General features: G+C 40.2%; 2 protein-coding genes across 4 annotated transcripts in view; both read right to left on the reverse strand.

Annotated features, from left to right (window-relative positions):
• Positions 1-23288, reverse strand: part of LOC113649525 (obscurin-like) — a 293303-nt gene that overhangs the window by 118126 nt on the left and 151889 nt on the right. Inside the window, exons 14-15 of the mRNA XM_047818190.1 lie at positions 22459-22773; positions 20719-21030 (exon numbers count right to left, since the gene is read on the reverse strand). Of these exons, the coding sequence (XP_047674146.1) occupies positions 20719-21030; positions 22459-22773 (627 nt within the window). The remainder of the gene's footprint in view (positions 1-20718; positions 21031-22458; positions 22774-23288) is intronic.
• Positions 9868-11569, reverse strand: LOC125145442 (V-set and immunoglobulin domain-containing protein 1-like). Of its 3 annotated transcripts, none has more exons than XM_047818214.1 (4): positions 11218-11569; positions 10769-10834; positions 10344-10433; positions 9868-10245 (listed from the first exon to the last, which is right to left on the reverse strand). In XM_047818214.1, exons 1-4 carry the CDS (start codon positions 11552-11554, stop codon positions 10187-10189), a joined length of 552 nt encoding a protein of 183 aa, XP_047674170.1. In that variant the 5' UTR covers positions 11555-11569; the 3' UTR covers positions 9868-10186. The 3 variants fall into 3 exon arrangements, with proteins under 3 accessions (XP_047674170.1, XP_047674169.1, XP_047674171.1); XM_047818213.1 differs by having other exon boundaries at positions 9872-10245; positions 10344-10442; XM_047818215.1 differs by lacking the exons at positions 9868-10245; positions 10344-10433; positions 10769-10834 and adding an exon at positions 10852-10994.

Below are 23288 nucleotides of genomic sequence, written 5' to 3' on the forward strand. Positions count from 1 at the left end.
TATGGGAATATAGGCGAGCAGGAAACTGCGTACCCAGATGCAGCGTTTATTGTTACTTGGGACTTTAACAAACCCAACTTCAGAACAATAGCTCCAAAAATATTTACAACACACCACTGATACTCTTCCTTCCGGGATGCCTACAAATCCCTCCCCCGTCCACCTTTCGACAAATCAGATCACTCGTCCATTCTGCTCCTGCCTGCTTATAGGCAGAAATTGAAACTGGAAGCACCCGCCCTCAGGACAATCCAATGCTGGTCGGACCAATCAGATGCTATACTACAGGACTGTTTTGATCACGTGGACTGGGACATGTTCCAGGCAGTGTCTGATGACGACATAGAGGCTCACTCAGATTCTGTCAGGTGTTTCATCAGGAAGTGTGTAGAAGATGTTGTGTCGACAAAAACAATCCGCGTCTACCTCAGAACAATTCAACACCAACAACGCAAGAAGCATGTGGCAGGGCATCAACAACATCACAGGCTTTAAAGGGAACAAACCAGCGACTGTGAACATTGCCGCCTCTCTACCGGATGAGCTAAATAACTTTTATGCTCGTTTCAAGGCTCACAACCCCGCCCACACAGAGAGCGCTCCCGGGGCTTCTGCAAAAGATGTGAGTGCACTCTCCGTCTCTGTCGCAGATGTAACCCGATCCTTTCGACGGGTAAACATCCGCAAGGTTGCGGGTCCTGATGGCATCCCAGGCCGTGTGCTCCGAGCATGCGTGTCCCAACTAGCCGGTGTCTTCACAGACATTTTCAACCTATCCCTTTGTCTGTCTGTGGTCCCATCGTGCTTCAAAAAATCCACCATTGTACCCATACCAAAGATAAATAAAATCACATGCCTAAATGACTGGAGGCCAGTTGCTCACACACCGAACGTCTGTAAGTCCTTTGAGAGACTCATCAGATTTTACATCTGCTCTGTGCTGCCTCACTTGATCCGCTACAATTTGCATATCGTAGCAACCGTTCCACAGATGATGCTATTGCTTTTACCCTTCATACTGCTCTCTCCCACCTGGAAAATAAGAACACCTATGTGAGGATGCTGTTTGTGGACTACAGCTCAGCATTTAACACCATAGTGCCTGCCACACTTGTGGCGAAGATCCAGACTCTGGGACTAAACGGATCTCTGTGCAGCTGGATTCTGGACTTCCTGACAGGCAGAAGTCAGGTGGTAAGAATGGGCAGCAAGACTTCCTCCCCACTGACCCTCAACACTGGTGCTCCTCAGGGCTGTGTCCTCAGCCCACTACTGTACTCCCTGTACACACATGACTGTGCAGCCACACACAGCTCCATCGTCATTGTCAAATTCGCTGACGACACAACGGTGATAGGCCTGATCACCGACAATGATGAGTCGGCCTATAGAGAAGAGGTGAGCACCCTGACTACATGGTGTCAGGAGAACCATCTCTCACTCAACATTGACAAGACCAAGGAGCTGGTAGGGGAAATAGATTTCAGGAGATAGAGGAGTGAATACAAACCCATCACCATCAACAAGACACCTGTGGAGCGGGTGAGCAGCTTTAAGTTTCTCGGCGTTCTCACCTGGGTCATACACACCGACACTGTACTGAAGAAGGTACATCAACGCCTCTTCTTCCTGAGATGGCTGAGGAAGTTTGGAATGAGCCCCAGGATCCTCAAAACATTCTACACCTGCACTATTGTGAGCATCCTTGCAGGCTGCATCACGGCCTGGTTTGGATACAGTACCGCTGGCAACCGTAAAGTAAAGCTCTGAAAAGGGTCGTGCAAACTGCTAGCCACATTGTTGGAGGTGAGCTTCCCTCCCTCCAGGATATCTATACAAGGCTGTGTATGGATCATCAGTGACTCCAGCCACCCATCCCACAGACTGCTCTCTCTGCTTCCCTCAGGAAGACGTCTCCGCAGCATCCGATCCCGCACCAGTCGACTGAGGGATAGCTTTTTCCCCTCAGGCTATCAGACTAATTAACAGTCACAACTAATACACCCTACAGCATACTTTCACAATATGGTATGCCACACACTGCACCTTAACTTCGGACTATCCACACTGGACTATACACACACACTGCATTATACACACTATACTATGCATACACACTGCATTTAATGCCATGATCCATCTGTTACCACGAGATATCATCCGATGCACATCCATGTCACTTCTGTACCTGTACAATCTGTTTTGCACCTTATAGTATTTTATATATAATATATTTACATATATTTACACATATACATATATACGTACATATTGCATACGTGCTACTGTAAGGATACCCAACAGTGCACTGTGTGTACTGACTACAGTATATGTATGAGCATATTGCACATGTTCATTGGTTGATTCCATTATCTGTTTGTTAATTGTACATATTGTATACACATTTTGCACTAACTATATGTATGAGCAAATTGCACATTTTCACATGTCAACTCATTATCTATATCTTATCTGTATAACTGTTCTGTAATTTCTGGAGTTTGCTGCTAAGAATTTCACTCACCAAGGCACATGTGCTGTGGTGATGTGACAATAAAAGTGACTTGACTTGAAATGGGCAAGACATTTAAGTTTGAGCAGTTATTATGCATTTAAATCTATCTAAATCTGTAATTCTAAATACTACCTAAAGACACAGATGAGCAATATGGGTGTAAATAAGGTCATTGCATGTTGTAGTGAAAAAAATGTTCAGCTTGTGAACGCACTTATTTTGAGCAATGTACTTTTGGATTGTGAAGATATGATAGTGTACAATGTGCTTGATACAGTTCAAGGTTTGGGTAAATGCAAAGTGTGTGGCTGTCGTTCTGATCCATCTGAGCAGCAGTATTTTATTTTGATTGAAACTGCTAGGACGGTTTCTGAGATACCTCTTCCTGCTGAAATTGGAGGATCTGATGCAGGTGCCTGGTATACCCAGATCGTAAATGTCACAACTCAAACACCTAAACAAAATGGGGGGATAAGTTGCAAGTCAAGTCAAGTCAAGTCAAGTCACCTTTATTGTCACATTGTTTCATACTAAAATGTCCTCTTTCCTAGAGAAAGATGGTAAATCTTTGGCTGATGCTCAGAGTATGGTTTCTCCTTCACTTAGCCTGAGCACTGAGCTTGTTGGTGCCATTAACTCCTTGGTTCAGAAGTGGGTCCAAGCTATAGGAATCTGCGTATGTTTTCTGGGCTGACACCTACACCCAGGTGTGAGGATGAAGAGTGGCAGTGTTCTGACAACATTAAGAAACAAAGACTTTTTGAGTGTCTTAGGGGTCCTGCAGCCAATATAGTGAGGTTTGAAAAGATTGCAAATCCATCAGCTTAATCTGGTGATTATCTCAGTACCTTGGAGACAGCCTTTGGTACCATGGAAAGTGCTGCAGATCTGATGGAGAGGTTTAGGAGTACTTTTCAGAACGAGGTTGAAAAACTCTCAGCATACATATTGAGGTTGGAGAAATTGCTGCAAAAGAGGCATTAAGCTCTCTAAAATGAATCAGCTTTGTATGCAGCAGAAAATCAGAGGAGCACTTCCAACTGACATGGTAGCTTTACGGTTCAGGATGACACACAAGCTATGTGACCCACTTTCTTTCACTGATCTTTTGAAAGAGGTCTGAGAAGAAGAGAATATGATGCACAGCAGGAACTCAGTTCGGGCCAATGTTGCTTTGTCTGCTGCATCCTCTGTCAAGAGTGAAAGCTCTCTTAACGCAAATCCTACTGAGTCTGAGTTTGAGAGACCAAAGAAGGAAGTTAGGGCGTTAAAGAGTGAGATGTCTCATTTATTGACTGAAAGTGAAGGAAAGACTCATCAAACTCAAACGCTGGGACTCGGTAGAGGATGATGTTCCGGGTAAGACATGGTCCAATAAGTGCAAGCAAGTAAAAATAGGAAAGGCTGTTCTCTGAGAAGTACCAGTCACTATGGACTGCCAAGATGTATGCACTCCGATCAAGTTGGATACATTGGGGGTTAAGAAGTCCAGAACGAATCCATATCATCCCCAGGGGGACCTGCAACCAGAGCGCTTTAATCGGATGCTGCTGGACATGTTGGGGACCTTAGACCCAAAACAAAATCAACATTGGAGCTGACAAGTTGCCCATCTCGTGTACGTTTAAATCTGTAGCCAGAATGAAGCCACAGGTTTCTCTCCATACTTCCTAATGTACGGACGGGAATCCAGATTGCCCAATGATCTAAATTTTGGTGTGTCGAGCAATAGTACCTCCACTAAGTCTTACCAGCAGTATGTCAAGAACATGCAGAGAGAATTAAAAGCTGCCTTTCAACTGGCTGAGGCCACTGCTGAAAAGAAGCTTGATGGAAATTAGAGGAGGCATGACCAGGGAATTCATTACTACCTCTCACTCCAGGTCATCGAGTTCTAATCAGGAATTTGGGTCTGCAAGGAAAGCATACAATGGCAGATAGATGGGGTTCTGTGCCATACATTATCCAAAGTCAGATGCCAAACCTACCTGTGTTTCGGTTGAAGCCTGAAGTCGGTGATGGGCCGGTCAAGATTCTCCATTGTAATCATCTTCTTCCAATCGGTCAAAAACTGAGACAGCAGCATACTGCTGATGTTGTTCTGGAGCCCAAAAGAAGGAGTTTGAGGAAAAGAAGGCAAACAGAGCAAAATTTGAGACCTGAGGGTGGTAGTGTACTTAAGAGACAGGAAGAGCAGAGCAGATATTCAGAGTTCTGATGAAGATTCAGATAGTGATGACTATGTTTATGAAACTCCAGTTTATATGCCTGAAGAACCTTCTCTGGTTCCTGAGAAAGAACCTTTTCAGACAGATGTTGATGTTCATGAGAGTGTTGAGCTGTCTGATGAGATGGTTGAAATTGCTGATGCATCTATAGAGTCTGATCTAGGTCCCTTACCTGAGAAACCTACTGATGATTTGCAGAATGTAGGTAAAGTTCCAGATATCTGTAATGATGATGATGATATTGATGATGTACAAGAGCTTTAAGATGAGCAAATGAGTGTAACAAATTCAGGGGTTACTATTGAAGTAAATGAAAAGAATAGAAGGCCGCAGAGGATAAGAACAGGTCCTAAGCATTTTACTTATGATACTTTTGGGGAGCCAAATTTTGAGCCTATCATTGCTCAAGTAACAGCTCCAGGTCCTGTTAGATACTGTTCTACCGTATTTTTTGTGAATGAATATGCTTTCAGGTAGAAAAACCTGTCTGGTTAAACAAACTGTACTTTCTTAAATGTGGCCAAGTCATTACCTGTGGACATGGTTCTCGAGTGACAGTATCCGTATTTGATGCATATTTGTTTTTTTATGAAAATGTCAAGATGAAGGTATACTGATGTCACAGTGTGTTATATTAGTAATGGGACATCTAACAACTTTGTTTCGCTATTCCTTGCCTGTGTTATGAGGACATAACGAATTCTGGTGGGGGAAGAGTGTAGAACCCTGCTAAATTAGGGTCTAATAATTATTTAGTTTGTATTTTATCCTTTACACTAAAGAGTTAAAACTTGTTACTTTCAAACAGAAGAGATATAACTAAGAAAAAACTGAGTTATAAAAAAATGTGGTGGTGTTTAACCAATGAGGGGGTTTCTCACTCAGAGTGCAGAGTGCGGGGGAGGTAGGAAGTGAGTGGGAGAGAAGGAGGACACGAGGAGCCCAACAAACGTCCGCGAATCACACGTTCCAGGTGAAAATAGCATTGTAAAGCCTGACAACTGAGTTTGCAGACTGCACACAAGTGCAAATCTCAGGACTACATGAGCTTTACGTGATGTATATAGTTTGCAAAATTACGGAAGATGAGCTATCATAAAGTTTATTGAGAGTAGAAACATTGCGGAATGGTTTGCAACGCCAATAGTCATATACAGTGTGTGAGCAACGGAGAAATTGAAGGCTGCGCGATTCTTCAGGAGATTCTTCTACACACATTCACATGAGCTTAAATGTAGCACAACAACAAGAGACTTAAATCACAGCTGGGTAATATTTATTTTGTGGGGTTTTGGTTTGTTTGCATTTGTTTGAGTTAATAAATGTTTGTTTATTGTTTATACAGTATAATCACCTGTGATTCTTATGTTAAGAAAGAGACTGGTAAAAGCGGCCTGATATGTGACTTGAGATTTATCATGTCACAGTATATATTGTGATCATGTCACAGAGTATATTGTAAGCTCACAACACACAGCTACAGCCTTGTTGTTTCCTCACATGACGTTTCTACAGACTCAGGCAAAAATATTTAGATGCTTGTTACAGAAAATAACAGCAGAAAAAAAACATTTCCCAAATTTATCCAAATGAACAGGTTATTGAGTGTCAATTTGAATGGAAAGGTCGTCATTTGGCACACACATGGTCAAGTGTTAATCCACAGAACACAAACTACACAATGTTCACATGAACATGTTCCTCTGAGACACTGAAACTCTGCATGTATTTTACTCTGAACAGCGAAACCCACTTCTATTTTAGTGACATGACACAAAAACCAGGAAGTGACAGTGTGAACACACCACATGGGTAAGGAGTTTAGTGACACATTCCATGAAGAGTTTACACACACCCCAGTGTTTCAAGTATCTAATGACATGATTGGTATAAAGTCTTGTGATGTAACCACATGTACGATGCTATAAGAACCTCGATGAGTAACAGCCAATGAGAGAGCGAGAGGAAGGTGTAGGGGGATGAGGAAGGAACAACCAGAACAGCCATCATGATGAAGGAGACTCAGTGTTCTACATGAACCCAGGACATAGACGGGGATTAATAAAAACCTGCCAGAAAGTTCTTACTTAATACAGTAAGCATTAAGCGGGTTTGATTAAAGTCCAATAATGAACATTTTCTCCTGTTTATATTTCTATTTACATTCAGTTTGGCAGCAAAAACAAAAACTCTAAAACTCAAATAATTTCAGTTGTTCAGTGAGAACTTTATATTTTCAAATAAAAAAAAGATAAAATCTTACATACAGCATTTCCTGATATAGGATTTAACAGGAGTGTTTGTGTGTGTGTGTGTGTGTGTGTGTGTGTGTGTGTGTGTGTGTGTGTGTGTGTGTGTGTGTGTGTGTGTGTGTGTGTGAGAGAGAGAAAATCACATTAATCCAAAGAGAGAATTAGAGCTAAACACACACTGACCGACTGCTGTAGTGTGTCTCATCATAATGAAAACACTCTATAGATCACATTCACACCCTCACAGTTAAAACAGGAAGTGCAAAATTAGCAGTATGGCCTTGACCACATAGAAGTAAGAAGTCTCTCATGTCTTTTGCACAGCAGAACTGAGTCTATGTTCTGAATCCTTATTAATCATCTAATGCTGATAAACTAATCAACTATTATACATTTTAATGCATCAAACAGAAGCAGTGTGGTTTTGCATTTCTCCTTGTAAACATGTATTTTATTGTTTTACATTTTTCATAAACTTTGACATGACGTAGTGACAGTCAGCAGCAGTTTACAGCATTACTGACCTGACATCTCCATCTAGTGGTCTTTTAGAGTTAGTGCACCAGAATAAAGCTCATTATGATACATTTGATTGATTGATGATTTTTCATGGAGTCTCCATTCACTTCATTTCACTTAGAAATGACAATATATACAAATGTCTGTTATTGTAGTTTCCCCTTCATTCAGCGTGTGCATTTCATTCAACTCAAAGTGAACTGTTGCAAAGAACTGGGCAAAAAGTAGTAGAGCACTTGTCCATTCACTATTCTGCGCAGTGTACAATAAGGAGTTGAATAAGGAGGTTTATGTGGGTGAGATATTAAACTCATGTAATGATGAGTCTGGACATTTCTCCATCCCACTTAACCCCATTAAGAGATGTGTCCTAGTTTGCATGGGTTGGTGTTGAAAACACAAGATCAACTATCAGAGTTGATCTTACCTTGAATGCAGGTGTCCTTCAAAGTCCCTCAGTCTTCTAACAAAGGATCCTCTTCAAGTTCTTCTACCTAATCTATTGTTTTATTCTTTAAATGCTGGAGTCAGAGTTAGACCTTTTTTGTCTTTTCTGGGTCCTCACAATGGGAGGCGAAGTTTTTATTAACAGCAACATAATACAGATAGATGTGTGTAACATATGTAAAGTAAAATAAAAGAAAATTACAAATAACATGATGCAGACAAGAGTATAACATGCACTCGTCACGTGACGTCACGTGAGGTCATGTGTAGCCCCGCCCCCAAAACAAGCGAAATCAAAAATTTGTACAACATGGACATCGGATTGTAACAAAAATGTAGCTTTCAAATTTTTAAAATACATTAACATTTTTATGGTAAATTTGTCATTGTACGAATGTTTACACTAGAATGCACACACAATGTAATTCAAGACAAGCATTCATACATTTTCAAGCCTTTTCGCCAATATGGCATTCTTATTGACTTTAAAACCAACAACCGGTAACCCTGTGGTCAGTGACAAAATGTATTTTTTAAGGTATACATTCCTCTCAAAAAGCACACGCTTGCAATATCATCTTACTGACTAAGTCCTTCCCCCACGAGTGTTGGGGTTTCCCTTTACGGGTTACTGTCAGCGGTATCCTTCTGAGCACTGAGGGTTGACTTTTTCCAAGAGAGCCTTCATATAATATACTCAGCACATCTTATCTTTTAACACACAAGCAATATTATCGCATACATATTTTGAAAGCAAAGAAAGAAAAAATATATAAAGAAATAAAGTGTGCATCCTGTCCCTCTATCAGTTCGCACCAACATTCTTTAGTCACAAACAACAGATGTTCACAAATAGATGAAATCTTCAAACAGATTTCTCAGACACTTACAGACATGATTCATAAGATTTTTTATGATGCACAACATAGGGATAAGTCGCTCAGGCCTCTGTTTTTTGCAGTACAAGAGGTCCTGCAAGTTACGAGCACTGACTTACTACCTTCTAGTATTAAAAGTGAAACTCTATACATTCTTGACCTGAGAGCAAAACACAATATATGATTTGTATAACCGAGGACTCGGCTACAGGAATTTGTTATGTGAGCTCAAGTGTTCATTTTGCTACCCACACTGAGCTGTAAATTACTCAACAAGGGGCAATACGAGGTCAAACGGAGAGTCAGAGATGTCTGCTATAAGGTCAGGTGAAAAGACAGACACCAACACTTTCGATTGCCTGAACACAAGAAACAAACTGATTCACTATCACAACTGTGCTCAGTATGGAGTAAACGAGGAGTTGCACAGTGACTGGTTCAGGACAGTGATTTTGGTGCCCAAATCTAAAGAGTCGTTCTTGTTCTGTTTGGCCTTTCAAAAATTTAATATGATGTCTAATACTCAGTGCATCACATTGAATCACTACTCGATAGGTTAGGTGTGGCTCACTTTTACTCAATAAAATTTTTGAATAAAAGAATAAAATTTAAAGTTGGAAGTCTAAGAGCCTTTTTAAACCTGGTCACTTCATGTGTTGTCTATGATCCGATAGCTATCTGATTTGTTAAATCTGTTCCATTTACATTAGGCCACATAAACGCGTCTCGGCGAATCGGATATCAAACCAATCTTTCTACTCCCGCCCAAAAAGGAAATAGATTTTACCTCATTTCCGGGGTAATTGAAATGGAACACACTTTGGTGTATGTGGTTTTCAGAACGCGATCAAAAAGAAGACGTAAAAACTCGTTACAATGGTTACGCTACAAAAAACAGCGTTTACCGTTTGCTGCATTTTCGCTGGCGGCAGCAGCGTGTTTTAAGCCCCAACGAGACGCCTGGGTGAAAGATCACCTGCGAGTGACGTAATTCCGTTTGGCAGGAGTATAGTGCTGTCGTATGTGGCTTGAACAACCACATTCATTTACACCTGTCCAGTTTCATCTAAGATGCTTCTCAGACCACCTGCTGAAGTGGTTTGAACGATCGGATTTATATCCGTCTCAAAACCGTTTCGGAGGGCATTTAGACCTGGTCTTTTTATCATCGGATCACAGAAAACGCATGAAGTGACGGGGTGTAAAAAGGCCCTAAGAGGGTTAGACGGAACAAACTGAATAAGAAATAAAGATAATGTGTCTACTAATGTATGTATGCAGGACGTCTGTATTTCTGAACAAATGTCTTGATTATTTTATTGATGGATCAGCGATTTGAGGTCTTCTCTACTGCAGACCAACTGTTCCATCTCCATCACCTCTGCTGTAATTGACTGTACCAGAACCTGGAGAGAGAAATAAACAAGAAAATCTCAGGTCACGCAGCTAAAATGTTGAGGAAGTGGATGATAAATTTCCAACAAAAGCTTGAAAGATTTTGTACCTTTCTTTCTGGTGGTGCAATAAACCACAGCCACGATAATGTGCAGAAAGATCACAGTTACTATGGCGACAGGTATATAGGGAAGAGAATCTGGAGAACCTGGTGAAACATCACCAATATCACTCAGAACATGACATTAAAACTGTTTAAATGTTTCACTGAACTTTGCCTGTTTTAAAGGAAACAGTGATGGAAAGTGTAAAAGAAGAGAAGAGTTTGATAGAATGAGTGATAAGGTGTTTGGAGGTGTGTAGTTTAGTGTATAACTTGTATAACTGAAGTTTCAAGGAAAGTTTTGTTCCTGGAGATGTTCAGGGATCGTGAGCTCATCTTGAATGGACAGAAGTTAATGTAGTGTGTTGACTAACGTACTAACACAAAATCTAAGACTTTTTATTGCAGTGTGTATCAGTGGTGTGTGGTACCTGTTCTGGAATGAGGTGAAGTTGTTGTGATCACTGGTGTGGATGATGAAGGTCTTGTTGGTGCCCCTGTAAGGAGAGAAAGGTTTAATAAGTTATAAATAAAGAGTGTGATGTGTGGTGAGTGAAGGCAGGACACAAGTGTGGAAACTCAGTGTGTTCTTTATTAAAGACAATCCAGGAATCATAGTGAGAAGTGAAAGCAGGTCAGAACACAAACTCAGATAATCTGTAATCATAAACACAAACACAGACGAAGGACAGAACACAGAACAGAAATGTGTCTAATTATTACATTTTATTTATCAGTTATTGTCACCAAGATTTGATGAATGATCTCCACATCATTTATTATAAAGTAGAAGTTCACATATTTATTAAAATATTTCATTGCCATAGATAAACACTGTAGTCGACTTCACATATGGTTTATATACAGAAGGATGTTTTACCTTTTACTGTGAGTTTGATGTCTGTACTGATTTTGTTGTTGATCTCACACCTGTACAATCCTCCATCCTCTACAGTCAGGTGTGATATGAGTAGAGAGAGATTTCCTGGAGGATGATCATTAAAGACCTGAACTCTGTCTGTGTAGAGATTTGTCTGCTCCTTTGGGAAGATCTTTATGTCATCAGATCCTTTATAAAATCTCCATTTAAAAGTGTTTGGTTTGGCTTGTAGTTCAGAGCAGGAGCAGGGCAGAAGGGCAGACTGTCCCACGATTCCAGTCACATCAACTGTCAGTTCATTCTCCAGGTTGCAGACTGAATCAACAAACATCAACATATTGTATTGATGTTACAGCATCAGATTAATCTGTCATGAGATTATCACTGAAGTAACATTGTGAATAAAAATGACTCATTTACCTTTAACAGTGAGGCTGATGAATCTGTATTCACCCCCTTTAACATCACACCTGTAAAATCCTCCATCCTGTTCAGTCAGGTGTGATATGAGCAGAGAGAGATTTCCTGAAGAGTGATCATTAACCAGCTGAAATCTCTCTTTGTACTCATCACTCTCAGGAGATATCTGTGTCCAGATATCTGTGGCTTTCTTCCATGTGAATGTCTCAGGTTTGCTGTGGAGCTCAGTGCAGGAGCAGGGCAGCAGTACTGAGTCTCCTGTGTATGCAGTGATCTGTTCTGTCTCTCTGTTTCCTTTCAGACTGCAGCCTGTATGAACACACCAGTTAATGATGTGTTAATGAGCAGTTCACCATCTGTAACAACTCTGCAGAACTACAGACATCCTGTAACTCCACAACTCACTAATGTCCACAACTTACTTGTGTCCAATAATCACAAATTTTAATAACTCTCTAATAAACTACAGACAAATCATGTTACAGTATTATAAGCTCACAGCACACAGCTACAGCCACGTGGTTTCCTCTTATGATGTTTCTACAGACTCAGGCAAGAATGTTTAGATGCTTGTTACAGAAAATTACTTCAGAAAAAAAAAATATTATCCAAATGAAGAGATTATTGAGTGTCAGTTAGAATGTAAAGGTCTCTCATTATCTGTCACACACATGGTCAAGTGTTAATCCACAGAACACAAATTACACAATGTTCACATGAACATGTTCCTCTGAGACACTGAAACTCTGCATGTATTTTACTCTGAACAGCGAAACCCACTTCTATTTTAATGACACGCGACAAAACAGGGAGTGACAGTGTGAACACACCACATGGGTAAGGAGTTTAGTGATGTCATCCACACATTCTGTGAAGAGTTTACACACACCCCAGTGTTTCAAGTATCTTTGACATGATTGGTCCAAAATCTTGTGATGTAACCACATGTACACCTTGATGAGTAACAGCCAATGAGAGAGCGAGAGGAAGGTGTAGGGGGACGAGGAAGGAACAACCAGAACAGCCATCATGATGAAGGAGACTCAGTGTTCTACATGAACCCAGGACATAGACAGGGATTAATAAAGACCTGACAGAAAGTTCTTACTTAATAAGCATTAAGCGGGTTTGATTAAAGTCCAATAATCAACATTTTCCTGTTTATATTTCTATTTACATTCAGTTTGGCAGCAAAAACAAAAACTCTAAAACTCAAATAATTTCAGTTGTTCAGTGAGAACTTTATATTTTAATATAATAAGTAAGATTAGTGAATGACTTTATGGCTTAAAAGATAAAATCTTACATACAGCATTTCCTGACATAGTATTAAACAGGAGTGCGTGTGTGTGTGTGTGTGTGTGTGTGTGTGTGTGTGAGAGAGAGAGAGAGAGAGAGAGAGAGAGAGAGAGAGAGAGAGAGAGAGAGAGAGAGAGAGAGAGAGATCAGCAGACTCACCTTCAGTGACATGAAGCTGTATAAGGAGGAGGAGAAGAAAACACACCTGCATTCTTCCTGAGGACCAACACATTAATCCAAAGAGAGAATTAGAGCTAAACACACACTGACCGACTGCTGCAGTGTGTCTCATCATAATGAACACACTCTATAGATCACATTCACACCCTCACAGTTAAAACAGGAAGTGCAACATTAGCAGTATGGCCTTGACCACATAGAAGTGAGAAGTCTCTAATGTCTTTTGCACAGCAGAACTGAGTCTATGTTCTGAATCCTTATTAATCATCTAATGCTGATAAACTAATCAACTATTATACATTTTACTGCATCAAACAAAAGCAGTGTGGTTTTGCATTTCTACTTGTAAACATGTATTTTATTGTGTTTTACATTTTTCATGAGCTGTGACATGACGTAGTGACAGTCAGCAGCAGTCTACAGCATTACTGACCTGACATCTCCATCTAGTGGTCTTTTAGAGTTAGTGCACCAGAATAAAGCTCATTATGATACATTTGATTGATTGATTGATTGATTTTTCATGGAGTCTCCATTCACTTCATTTCACTTAGAAATGACAATATATACAAATGTCTGTTATTGTAGTTTCCCCTTCATTCAGCGTGTGCGTTTCATTCAACTCAAAGTGAACTGTTGCAAAGAACTGGGCAAAAAGTAGTAGAGCACTTGTCCATTCAGTATTCTGTGCAGTGTACAATAAGGAGTTGAATAAGGAGGTTTATGTGGGTGAGATATTAAACTCATGTAATGATGAGTCTGCACATTTCTCCATCCCACTTAACCCCAATAAGAGATGCGTCCTAGTTTGCAGGGGTTAGTGTTGAAAACACAAGATCAACTATCAGAGTTGATCTTACCTTGAATGCAGGTGTCCTTCAAAGTCCCTCGGTCTTCTAACAAAGGATCCTCTTCGAGTTCTTCTACCTAATCTATAGTTTTTTTCTTTAAATGATGGAGTCAGACTTAGACCTTTTTGTCTTTTCAAGGTCCTCACAATGGGAGGCCAAGTTTTTATTAACAGCAATGTAATACAGATAGATGTGTGTAACATATGTAAAGTAAAATAAAAGAAAATTACAAATAAAATCTCCTTCAAATAATAAAACAGTATTAGAATAAGTAAAAGTAATTAAAATGCAAAGATTATAACAAACCAAGAAACACTCTCTAAGAGTAAGCTTGCATTTGTTCTATGATGCACACAGACTATAACATGCACTGAGAATCTTTACACTAGAATGCACACACAATGTAATTCAAGACAAGCTTTCATACATTTTCAAGCCTTTCGCCAATATGGCATTCTTACTGACTTTAAAACCAACAACCGGTAACCCTGTGGTCAGTGACAAATTGTATTTTTTAAGGTATACATTCCTCTCAAAAAGCACACGCTTGCAATATCATCTTACTGACTAAGTCTTTCCCCCACGTGTTGGGGTTTCCCTTTACAGGTTACTGTCAGCGGTATCCTTCTGAGCACTGAGGGTTGACTTTTTCTAAGAGAGCCTTCATATAACATATCTTTTAACACACAAGCAATATTATCGCATACATATTTTGAAAGCAAAGAAAGAAAAAATATATATAAAGAAATAAAGAAAACGTGTATCCTGTCCCTCTATCAGTTCGCACCAACATTCGAGTCACAACCAACAGATGTTTACAAATAGATGGTCTCTTCAAACAGATTTCTCAGACACTTACAGACGTAAGTTTTTTATGATGCACAACATAGGGATAAGTGGCTCAGGCCTTCTGAAACTCCACAACTCACTAAAGTCCACAGTAAGGATGTAACTGAATATAACATCATGAACAGACAACATGCTCTACACGGATACAAGTACAGCTCTGTGTCAGTAATTGGATGTGCAGTGTTTATTTATTCTACAGTATTGTGATCTAATCTATTCTATTTGCTTTATATGTTTATCCAAAGTTACTTTATCCAAAGTTTTTTCACAATTTAAAATATTTTACTGTTTTGCTCTTTTTGCTTTGTTGATTGTTTACACAGTAATTGTGGAAATGCTGTAAAACTACAATGTAACTTAAAACCCAGATACAGAAATGATCATTGGAGCATGAATACAGATAAAGATCTTGTCATCATGTTACTGCCCAAAGCCACAGGTCAGTAATGATCTCTTTAATATTTTTAACTACATGATTTCAGTAGTTTCATGTACAGGTTATATTTCCACATCAGAAGTAAGAGAACTAAATGATGTTAAGATTTAAAGGCTTTAAATAGCAAATTCTTACATATTTTACAATTATTTTGATTATTGAATAGGAGAGAGAGAGAGAGAGAGAGAGAGAGAGAGAGAGAGAGAGAGAGAGAGAGAGAGAGAGAGAGAGAAACTAACTCACCTTCAGTGATGTGAAGAAAAAGGAGAAGATAAAAACACACCAGCATTTTTAATAACTCTCCATAAGCAGAGACACTGTTTATGGAAATCAGTCTTACATTCGATCTTTAATGCTCTAACACGCACACACACACACACACACACACACACACACACACACACACACACACACACACACACACACACACATTCGCGATCACATATAGTGAAGAAATAGTTTCAACTACTTTTTTCAGTTGTTACTTCCTGTTTTGACAGTCATACACAACTATCTCTCTCTCTCTCTCTCTCTCTCTCTCTCTCTCTCTCTCTCTCTCTATCTCTATTTCTATCTATCTATCTATTTCTCTGTCCAAAGCTTATATTTTCTACCAGCATCAGGCCCAAGCATGTATTACTCACCTTCAGTGACATGACCAATCTTACTGAGGACCCAAATCCACACACTATACTGATCACACACACTGCAGGTTTAACACATTACCACATTCACACACTGACAGGAAGTGAAAATATTAGCAACACACCACTGACAAGGCAGAAGAGTGAAATACTAAAAGCGTGACGCTGCATTAAAACACACAAATGCCAAACACTGCTTTCACCAAACAACACAATGAGTAAAGACACTGATTTTAAAAAATAAGCAGGTTTTTGATTAATAATTGTAAGAATTGTTGACATGGTGATGATATGCTGATGATATGTTCAAACGGACTACAATACAATACAGTATGTAGAAATACTGTCCATACATACAATAACACATTAATTTATAAGCATTGTTCTAAGTAAAAAATCTTGAGGACTCTAATTGAACTGAATAATGAGATAATTATAGCTTTTTTATTCCACTAGATAGCAAAATAGAGCAATATATTCTGGTCTGTTCATGAGGTGTGTAAATGTTGTGTGGTCTGTTGGTCAGGTGTGTAGGTGACCTCTTATAACAAAATAAGCTAACAGATGGAAAATAACATGAGAGAAAATGAAGACATCTATTGGCCAAAACATGGAATGACAGGTCCAGAGTCCTGACGTTCTCTGTGTTTGGAGGGAGAGAGAGAGAGAGAGAGAGAGAGAGAGAGAGAGAGAGACAAACAGAGAAAGAGACTTTTTGACTTTTAAAATGCCCTTTCATTTAAAAACAAGATTTTTTGTATGTTTACATCCCCCCATGAGCAACTCCATGTAAGCACTCAGCAAACTCCATGACGCCATCAGTGCGTTAGAAACGGCTCATCCTGATGCTGTTTTTATTGTTGCTGGCGGCTTCAACCAGTGTAGTTTATGGAAATGTATTCCTCAAATACCACCAGCATGTTGACATTCCCACCTGTGATAAGAACACTCTGGACCATGTTTACAGCAACATACTGTACGTGGTGCATACAGGGCTGCACCCCGCCCCCACTTTGGACACTCACATCACATCTCTTTGTTCCTGTATGCTGCTTACAGACAAAGACTGAAACAAGCACACCCTGTCACCAAAGAGGTTAAACTCTGGACCCCAGAGACCGAGAGCACCCTATAGGACTGTTTTGCTTTGACAGACTGGGATGTGTTTAAAGCTGCAGCCACTCTGGAGGACTCGTCCATCAGCATACAGGACTATGCTGAGTATGTGACTGGGTACATCAGCATTTATGTCAATAACATAGTGCCCACCATACAAAGCTGTGAAGTATGGACTAAGGAAAGCCATCACAGCGGCCAAGAGGCAGTACAGAAAGAAGCTGGACATCTTCTATTCTACTGCTGACTCGGGGCAGATGTGGCAAGGCCTGCAGCACATCACAGACTACAGGACCACCACCAACAATATCACCTCAACAAACAGCCTGCCGGACGACCCTCAACACATTCTACACCCGCTTTGATGCCCCCAGCTACACTGCAGAGAGCAGGTTCACACACACCTGGACCACCCAACCCCCCTCCCCTCCACCAACCACCTCAACAACCCAGGTACACAAAGCTCTGAGGAAGATCAATCCCCGCAAAGCAGCAGGACCAGACAACATTTCTAGGTGGGCCCTCAGAGCATGTGCCAAGGAGCTGACTGACGTTCTCACATCTTCATCCTCTCCCTCAGCCAGTGCACTGTTCATTCGTTCTTTAAAACCACGACCATCGTCCCCCTGCCTAAGAAGAGCCCACCCACCTCCCTGAACGACTACAGGCCAGTGGCACTCACTCCAATCATCATGAAGTATTTCGAGAGAGTGGTGCTGGCCCACATTCAGAGCAGCATACCAGACAATATTGACCCCCTGCAGAATGCCTACTGGCCCAACAGGTCCACCTCGGATGCCATTGCTGCTGCCATCCACTATTCCCTTTCTCATCTGGAAAATAAGGACTCATACCTAAGGCTACTCTTCATCGACTACAGCTCCGCCTTCAACATGGTTATCCCCCACAAACTCACCCACAAACTGTCCACACTTGGTCTGCACCCCACCCTCTGTTACTGGCTCCTAGACTTCCTGACTGGCAGGCCGCAGTCTGTCAGGATTGGTAATAGGACTTCAGCCAGTATCATCACAAACATTGGAACTCCTCAGGGTTGTACGCAGCCCCATCCTCTACATACTGTTCACTTACGACTGTGTCACCTCCCACAAGGACAACATCATCCTGAAGTTTGCGGACAACACTGCAGTGATAGGACGCATCACTGGCGGTGACGAGGCAGCCTACAGGAGGGAGGTGGCCAGTCTGGTGTCATGTTGCGGAAAGAACCTCACCCTCAACACGGACAAGACGAAGGAAATGATATTGGACATGAGAAAGGAGAGGAGAACGCATCAGCCACTGATCATCCGGGAGCTTGAAGTGGAGAGTGTGAGCAATTTTAAATACCTGGGTGTCCACATCAGTGAGGACCTCACTTGGACACCTCACATCAAGCAGCTGGTCAAGAAGGCCCAACAGCAGCTGTATTTTCTGAGGAGGCTGAGGAAGTTTGGCATGTCGCCTAAGATGTGCAGCAACTTCTACAGCTGCGTCATCGAGAGTGTCCTGACCAACTACATCACTGTGTGGTACGGCAGCACTACTGTCATGGACCACAAACGCCTACAGAGAGTTGTGAAGACTGTGCAGAAGATCATCAGGACTCCACTGACCTCTCTGCAGAGCATCTACCACCACAGAGTCCACAGGAGAGCTGCTTCCATCCTCGAAGACCCCTTCCACCCCCAGCACGGACTGTTCACACTTCTACCCTCAGGACAGAGGTACAGAAGTGTGAAATGCATGACCTCAAGAGTGAAGAACTCTTTCTTCCCCTCTGCCATCAGACTCCTAAACAGCTGATGGGAGTTTGCAACCATGGACATAACTGCTTAACTTTTTACATGGATATAACTGTTTACATTGAACTACATTTTTGCACATTAATTTTCTCAGAACTGCACTACCTCACCAAGAACTGCACTACCTCACTTTATTGCCTTATTCGGCACTCAACTTCTTATTGCCTCTATTAAGAACTGTACCTCACCTTTTTTACTTTTATTGCTTTTATTTTTATATATTTATTTTGCTCTTATATTTTTACTCAATTTTATTCATTTTTTTTTTTACTTTACAGTATGACATTTAGTGTGCACAGCAAAGTAAGAATTTCATTGTGCAGGGAAACATACTTTCTGTCTGTGCATATGACAATAAACACTTTGAACTTGAACTTGGGAAGAGTCTGGAGCCAACACCCCTGACCAACAGGATTCCTTCAGGCCAACCACATACAAAATTTTGAAGTCTCTACACAACAGGGCTATGGGTCTCCAGTTTTTTAAATGTGCCAGGTTTAGTACAGCTTGCTTGCCTTCCAATGGTGGAGGTGTACTTGAAGACAAGACAGGTCTGCCCCAGAAAACCACAGAAGTGCTTGTAAAATTCTTTGGGTAGTCCATTTATTGTAGTCCTGTTGTTAATTGGTAGTGGTTAGTACCTGTATTTTTAGAGGCATGTCCAGTTTATTATTCTGTTCTGTGGTTAAAGTAGGTTGGTTCAAAAACTGCAAAACTCTGCGTTGTAGAGTTTAGTGTAGAAAGTTATAGCTTTGTTTCTTATTTCTGCTGTTCCTCATTTGAGATGCAGCATTTGTTTGTAATGAGTTGTGTTTTTAGAAAGGTCGAAGAAGAAGCTGCTTGGGGTGTCAATGTATTTAATAGAGGAGAAACGTGATCTTATGGGATGAATACAGAGACTTCGGTCTCACTGTTAAAGGTAAAACCATTCAAATCTTGGTAGAATAGATAGAAAAGTTGCTTACAATAATCTTTGTGACACAGATGGATTTATTGTCTCTGAGGAACACCTCAGTTCTGAGTGCATTTACAATCCAGGACCAAGAACATTACAAAATTTTGTGAAGAAATAATACAATGTGTCTAGTTTTTAATGATGTATATATTGTAAAAGTGAAACAGGCTTCAAAAGCATGTGATCATCAGATATAAACCCTGTAAATGATACACCTTTAAATCTAACCACACACATTCCATGATTTAGCTAAAATATCATTAAGCATAAAAAGGAAAGCTGAAAGTCTAAAACGGTTGGAGAGAACAAACCGTGAATAAGAAATGAAGCTAATGAATTTACTAAACTATTTATGCAGGGGTATTTCTGAACAAATCTCTTGATTAATTTATTGATGGATCAGTGAATTTAATTCTTCTCTACTGCAGACTCACTGTTTCCTCTCCATCACCTTTGCTGTAATGGACTGTACCAGAACCTGGAAAAAGAAAATAAAGAAGAAATGCTCAGGTTGTTCAGATAATACGGTGGGAAGTAGATGATAAACTTCTCACAAAAGTATAAGGTGTTTGTACCTTTCTTTCTGGTGGTGCAATAAACCACAGCCACGACAATGGGCAAAAAGATCACAGTTACCACGGCAACAGGGAAGTAGATAGGAGAATCTGGAGAGACATCAGCAAAAGACAATCGAAGGATCATAGTGAGAAGTGAAAGCAGGTCAGAACACAAACTTAGATAATCCATATTCATAAAAAAACAAAGACGAAGAACAGAACAGAAATGCTTCTGATTTAAATAGTTTATCTCTTATACTATAATAGTTGTCACCAAGGTTGGATAAATGTACTGTACCTCACATCCTTTTGTTACAAAGTAGTAGTTCACATAATAATTTAAAATATATATATAATTTCCTTGTATAACCTACTGAAGGGTGTTTTACCTTTCACTGTAAAGTAGATGTCTGTAGTCATTTCCCCGATCTCACACCTGTACAATCCTCCATCCTCTACTGTCAGGTGTGATATGAGTAGAGAGAGATTTCCTGAAGAGTGATCATTAACCAGCTGAAATCTCTCTTTGTACTCATCACTCTCAGGAGATATCTGTGTCCAGTTATTTCCATATGTATTTTTCTTCCATGTGAATGTCTCAGGTTTTCTGTGGAGCTCAGTGCAGGAGCAGGGCAGCAGTACTGAGTCTCCTGTGTATGCAGTGATCTGTTTCATATCTCCATTTCCTTTCAGACTGCAGCCTGTATGAACACACCAGTTAATGATGTGTTAATGAACAGTTCACCATCTGTAACAACTCTACAGAACTACAGACATCCTGTAACTCCACAACTCACTAATGTCCACAACTTACTTGTGTCTAATAATCACTAATTTTAATGACTCTAATAAACTACAGACAAATCATGTCACAATATTGTAAGCTCAGAGCACACGGTTACAGCCATGTGGTTTCCTCATATGACATTTCTACCGACTCAAAAATATTTAGATGCTTGTGACAGAAAAAAACAGCTGTAAAAAAACATTTCTCAAATTTATCCAAATGAAGAGATTATTGAGTGTCAGTTTGAATGTAAAGGTCTCTCATCATCTGTCACACACATGGTCAAGTGTTAATCCACAGAACACAAACTACACAATGTTCACATGAACATGTTCCTCTGAGAAACTGAAACTCTGCATGTATTTTACGCTGAACAGCGAAACGCACTTCTATTTTAGTGACATGACACAAAAAACAGGAAGGGGGCAGGGGGGTGGTGGCTGGGTTATATTTTAGATTGTTTTGATTTAATAATTGTAATTTCATTGTATTTAAAAATGCCTTCAAAATAAAATAGTTACACCAAAAATGAATATGAACTGATTTAACATTTTAGCTCACCAGAACGCTAAATCAATGGGAACCCTGAGCTTGTTTCTGCAGAGCGGGGTTTGGTGTGTGGGAATCACCTGTCCTGATAAATCCATATTTTATGTAGGACTCATGATATTGTCTGTTATTAGTTTTATGTTTCTTTGACGTTGAAGGCTCTTCTTCTGTTTCTTCACTAGGCCTTTTCTTTTTCCCAAGGACACCTTCTAATGTCGTCTGTTTCGTGCTCATTTTTGCTATTTTGTGGGTAACATTTGAGAAAACACAATAAACACGTAGACCAAGCACGATTTTGCGCATGGTGCGGCTTTAGGTGACATCTCTCGCGTACACCAAGCACTAATTTGAGCATGGTGCAGCTTTAGGTTACGTCTCTCAGATCCCTGTTAACCTCTCGTCCGTGGAAAGTCGCACAAACCCGAAAGAACTACACCACAGTAAATAAAATGGAAATAATTTAATGTTCCTTGGGCGACCCGGTACCATTAGATCCACGGACCGGTGCCGGTCCGTCGACCGGGGGTTGGAAACAATGAAACAACACACTTCATCATACACAACTACAGACAAATCATGTCACAGTATTATGACAAGCTACAGACATGTAGTTTCATCACATGACACTTCTACAGACTCAGGCAAAAATGTTTAGAGGCTTTTTACACAGACAATATTGTTCAAATTTATACAAATAAAGAGATTCATCTATTGTATTAATGTTATAACATCAGATTAATCTGTCATGAGATTATCACTGAAATAACATTGTGAATAAAAATGACTCATTTACCTTTAACAGTGAGACTGATGAATCTCATTTCACCCCCTTTAACATCACACATGTAAAGTCCTCCATCCTGTTCAGTCAGGTGTGATATGAGCAGAGAGAGATTTCCTGAAGAGTGATCATTAACCAGCTGAAATCTCTCTTTGTACTCATCACTCTCAGGAGATATCTGTGTCCAGTTATTTCCATCTGTTATTCTCTCCCATATGAATGTCTCAGGTTTTCTGTGGAGCTCAGTGCAGGAGCAGGGCAGCAGTACTGAGTCTCCTGTGTATGCAGTGATCTCTTCTGTCCCTCCATTTCCTTTCAGACTGCAGCCTGTATGAACACACCAGTTAATGATGTGTTAATGAGCAGTTCACCATCTGTAACAACTCTACAGAACTACAGACATCCTGTAACTCCACAACTCACTAATGTCCACAACTTACTTGTGTCTAATAAACACTAATTTTAATAACTCTTTAATAACTACAGACAAATCATGTCACAGTATTATAAGCTCACAGCACACAGCTACAGACATGTGGTTTCCTCATAAGACATTTCTACAGACTCAAAAATATTTATATGCTTGTGACAGAAAAAAACAGCTGTAAAAAAACATTTCTCAAATTTATCCAAATGAAGAGATTATTGAGTGTCAGTTTGAATGTAAAGGTCTCTCATCATCTGTCACACACATGGTCAAGTGTTAATCCACAGAACACAAACTACACAATGTTCACATGAACATGTTCCTTTGAGACACTGAAACTCTGCATGTTTTTTACGCTGAACAGCGAAACCCACTTCTATTTTAGTGACATGACACAAAAAACAGGAAGGGGGCA

Source organism: Tachysurus fulvidraco, chromosome 9 (genome assembly GCF_022655615.1).
Source record: "Tachysurus fulvidraco isolate hzauxx_2018 chromosome 9, HZAU_PFXX_2.0, whole genome shotgun sequence".
In the NCBI taxonomy this organism is placed as follows: domain Eukaryota; kingdom Metazoa; phylum Chordata; class Actinopteri; order Siluriformes; family Bagridae; genus Tachysurus; species Tachysurus fulvidraco.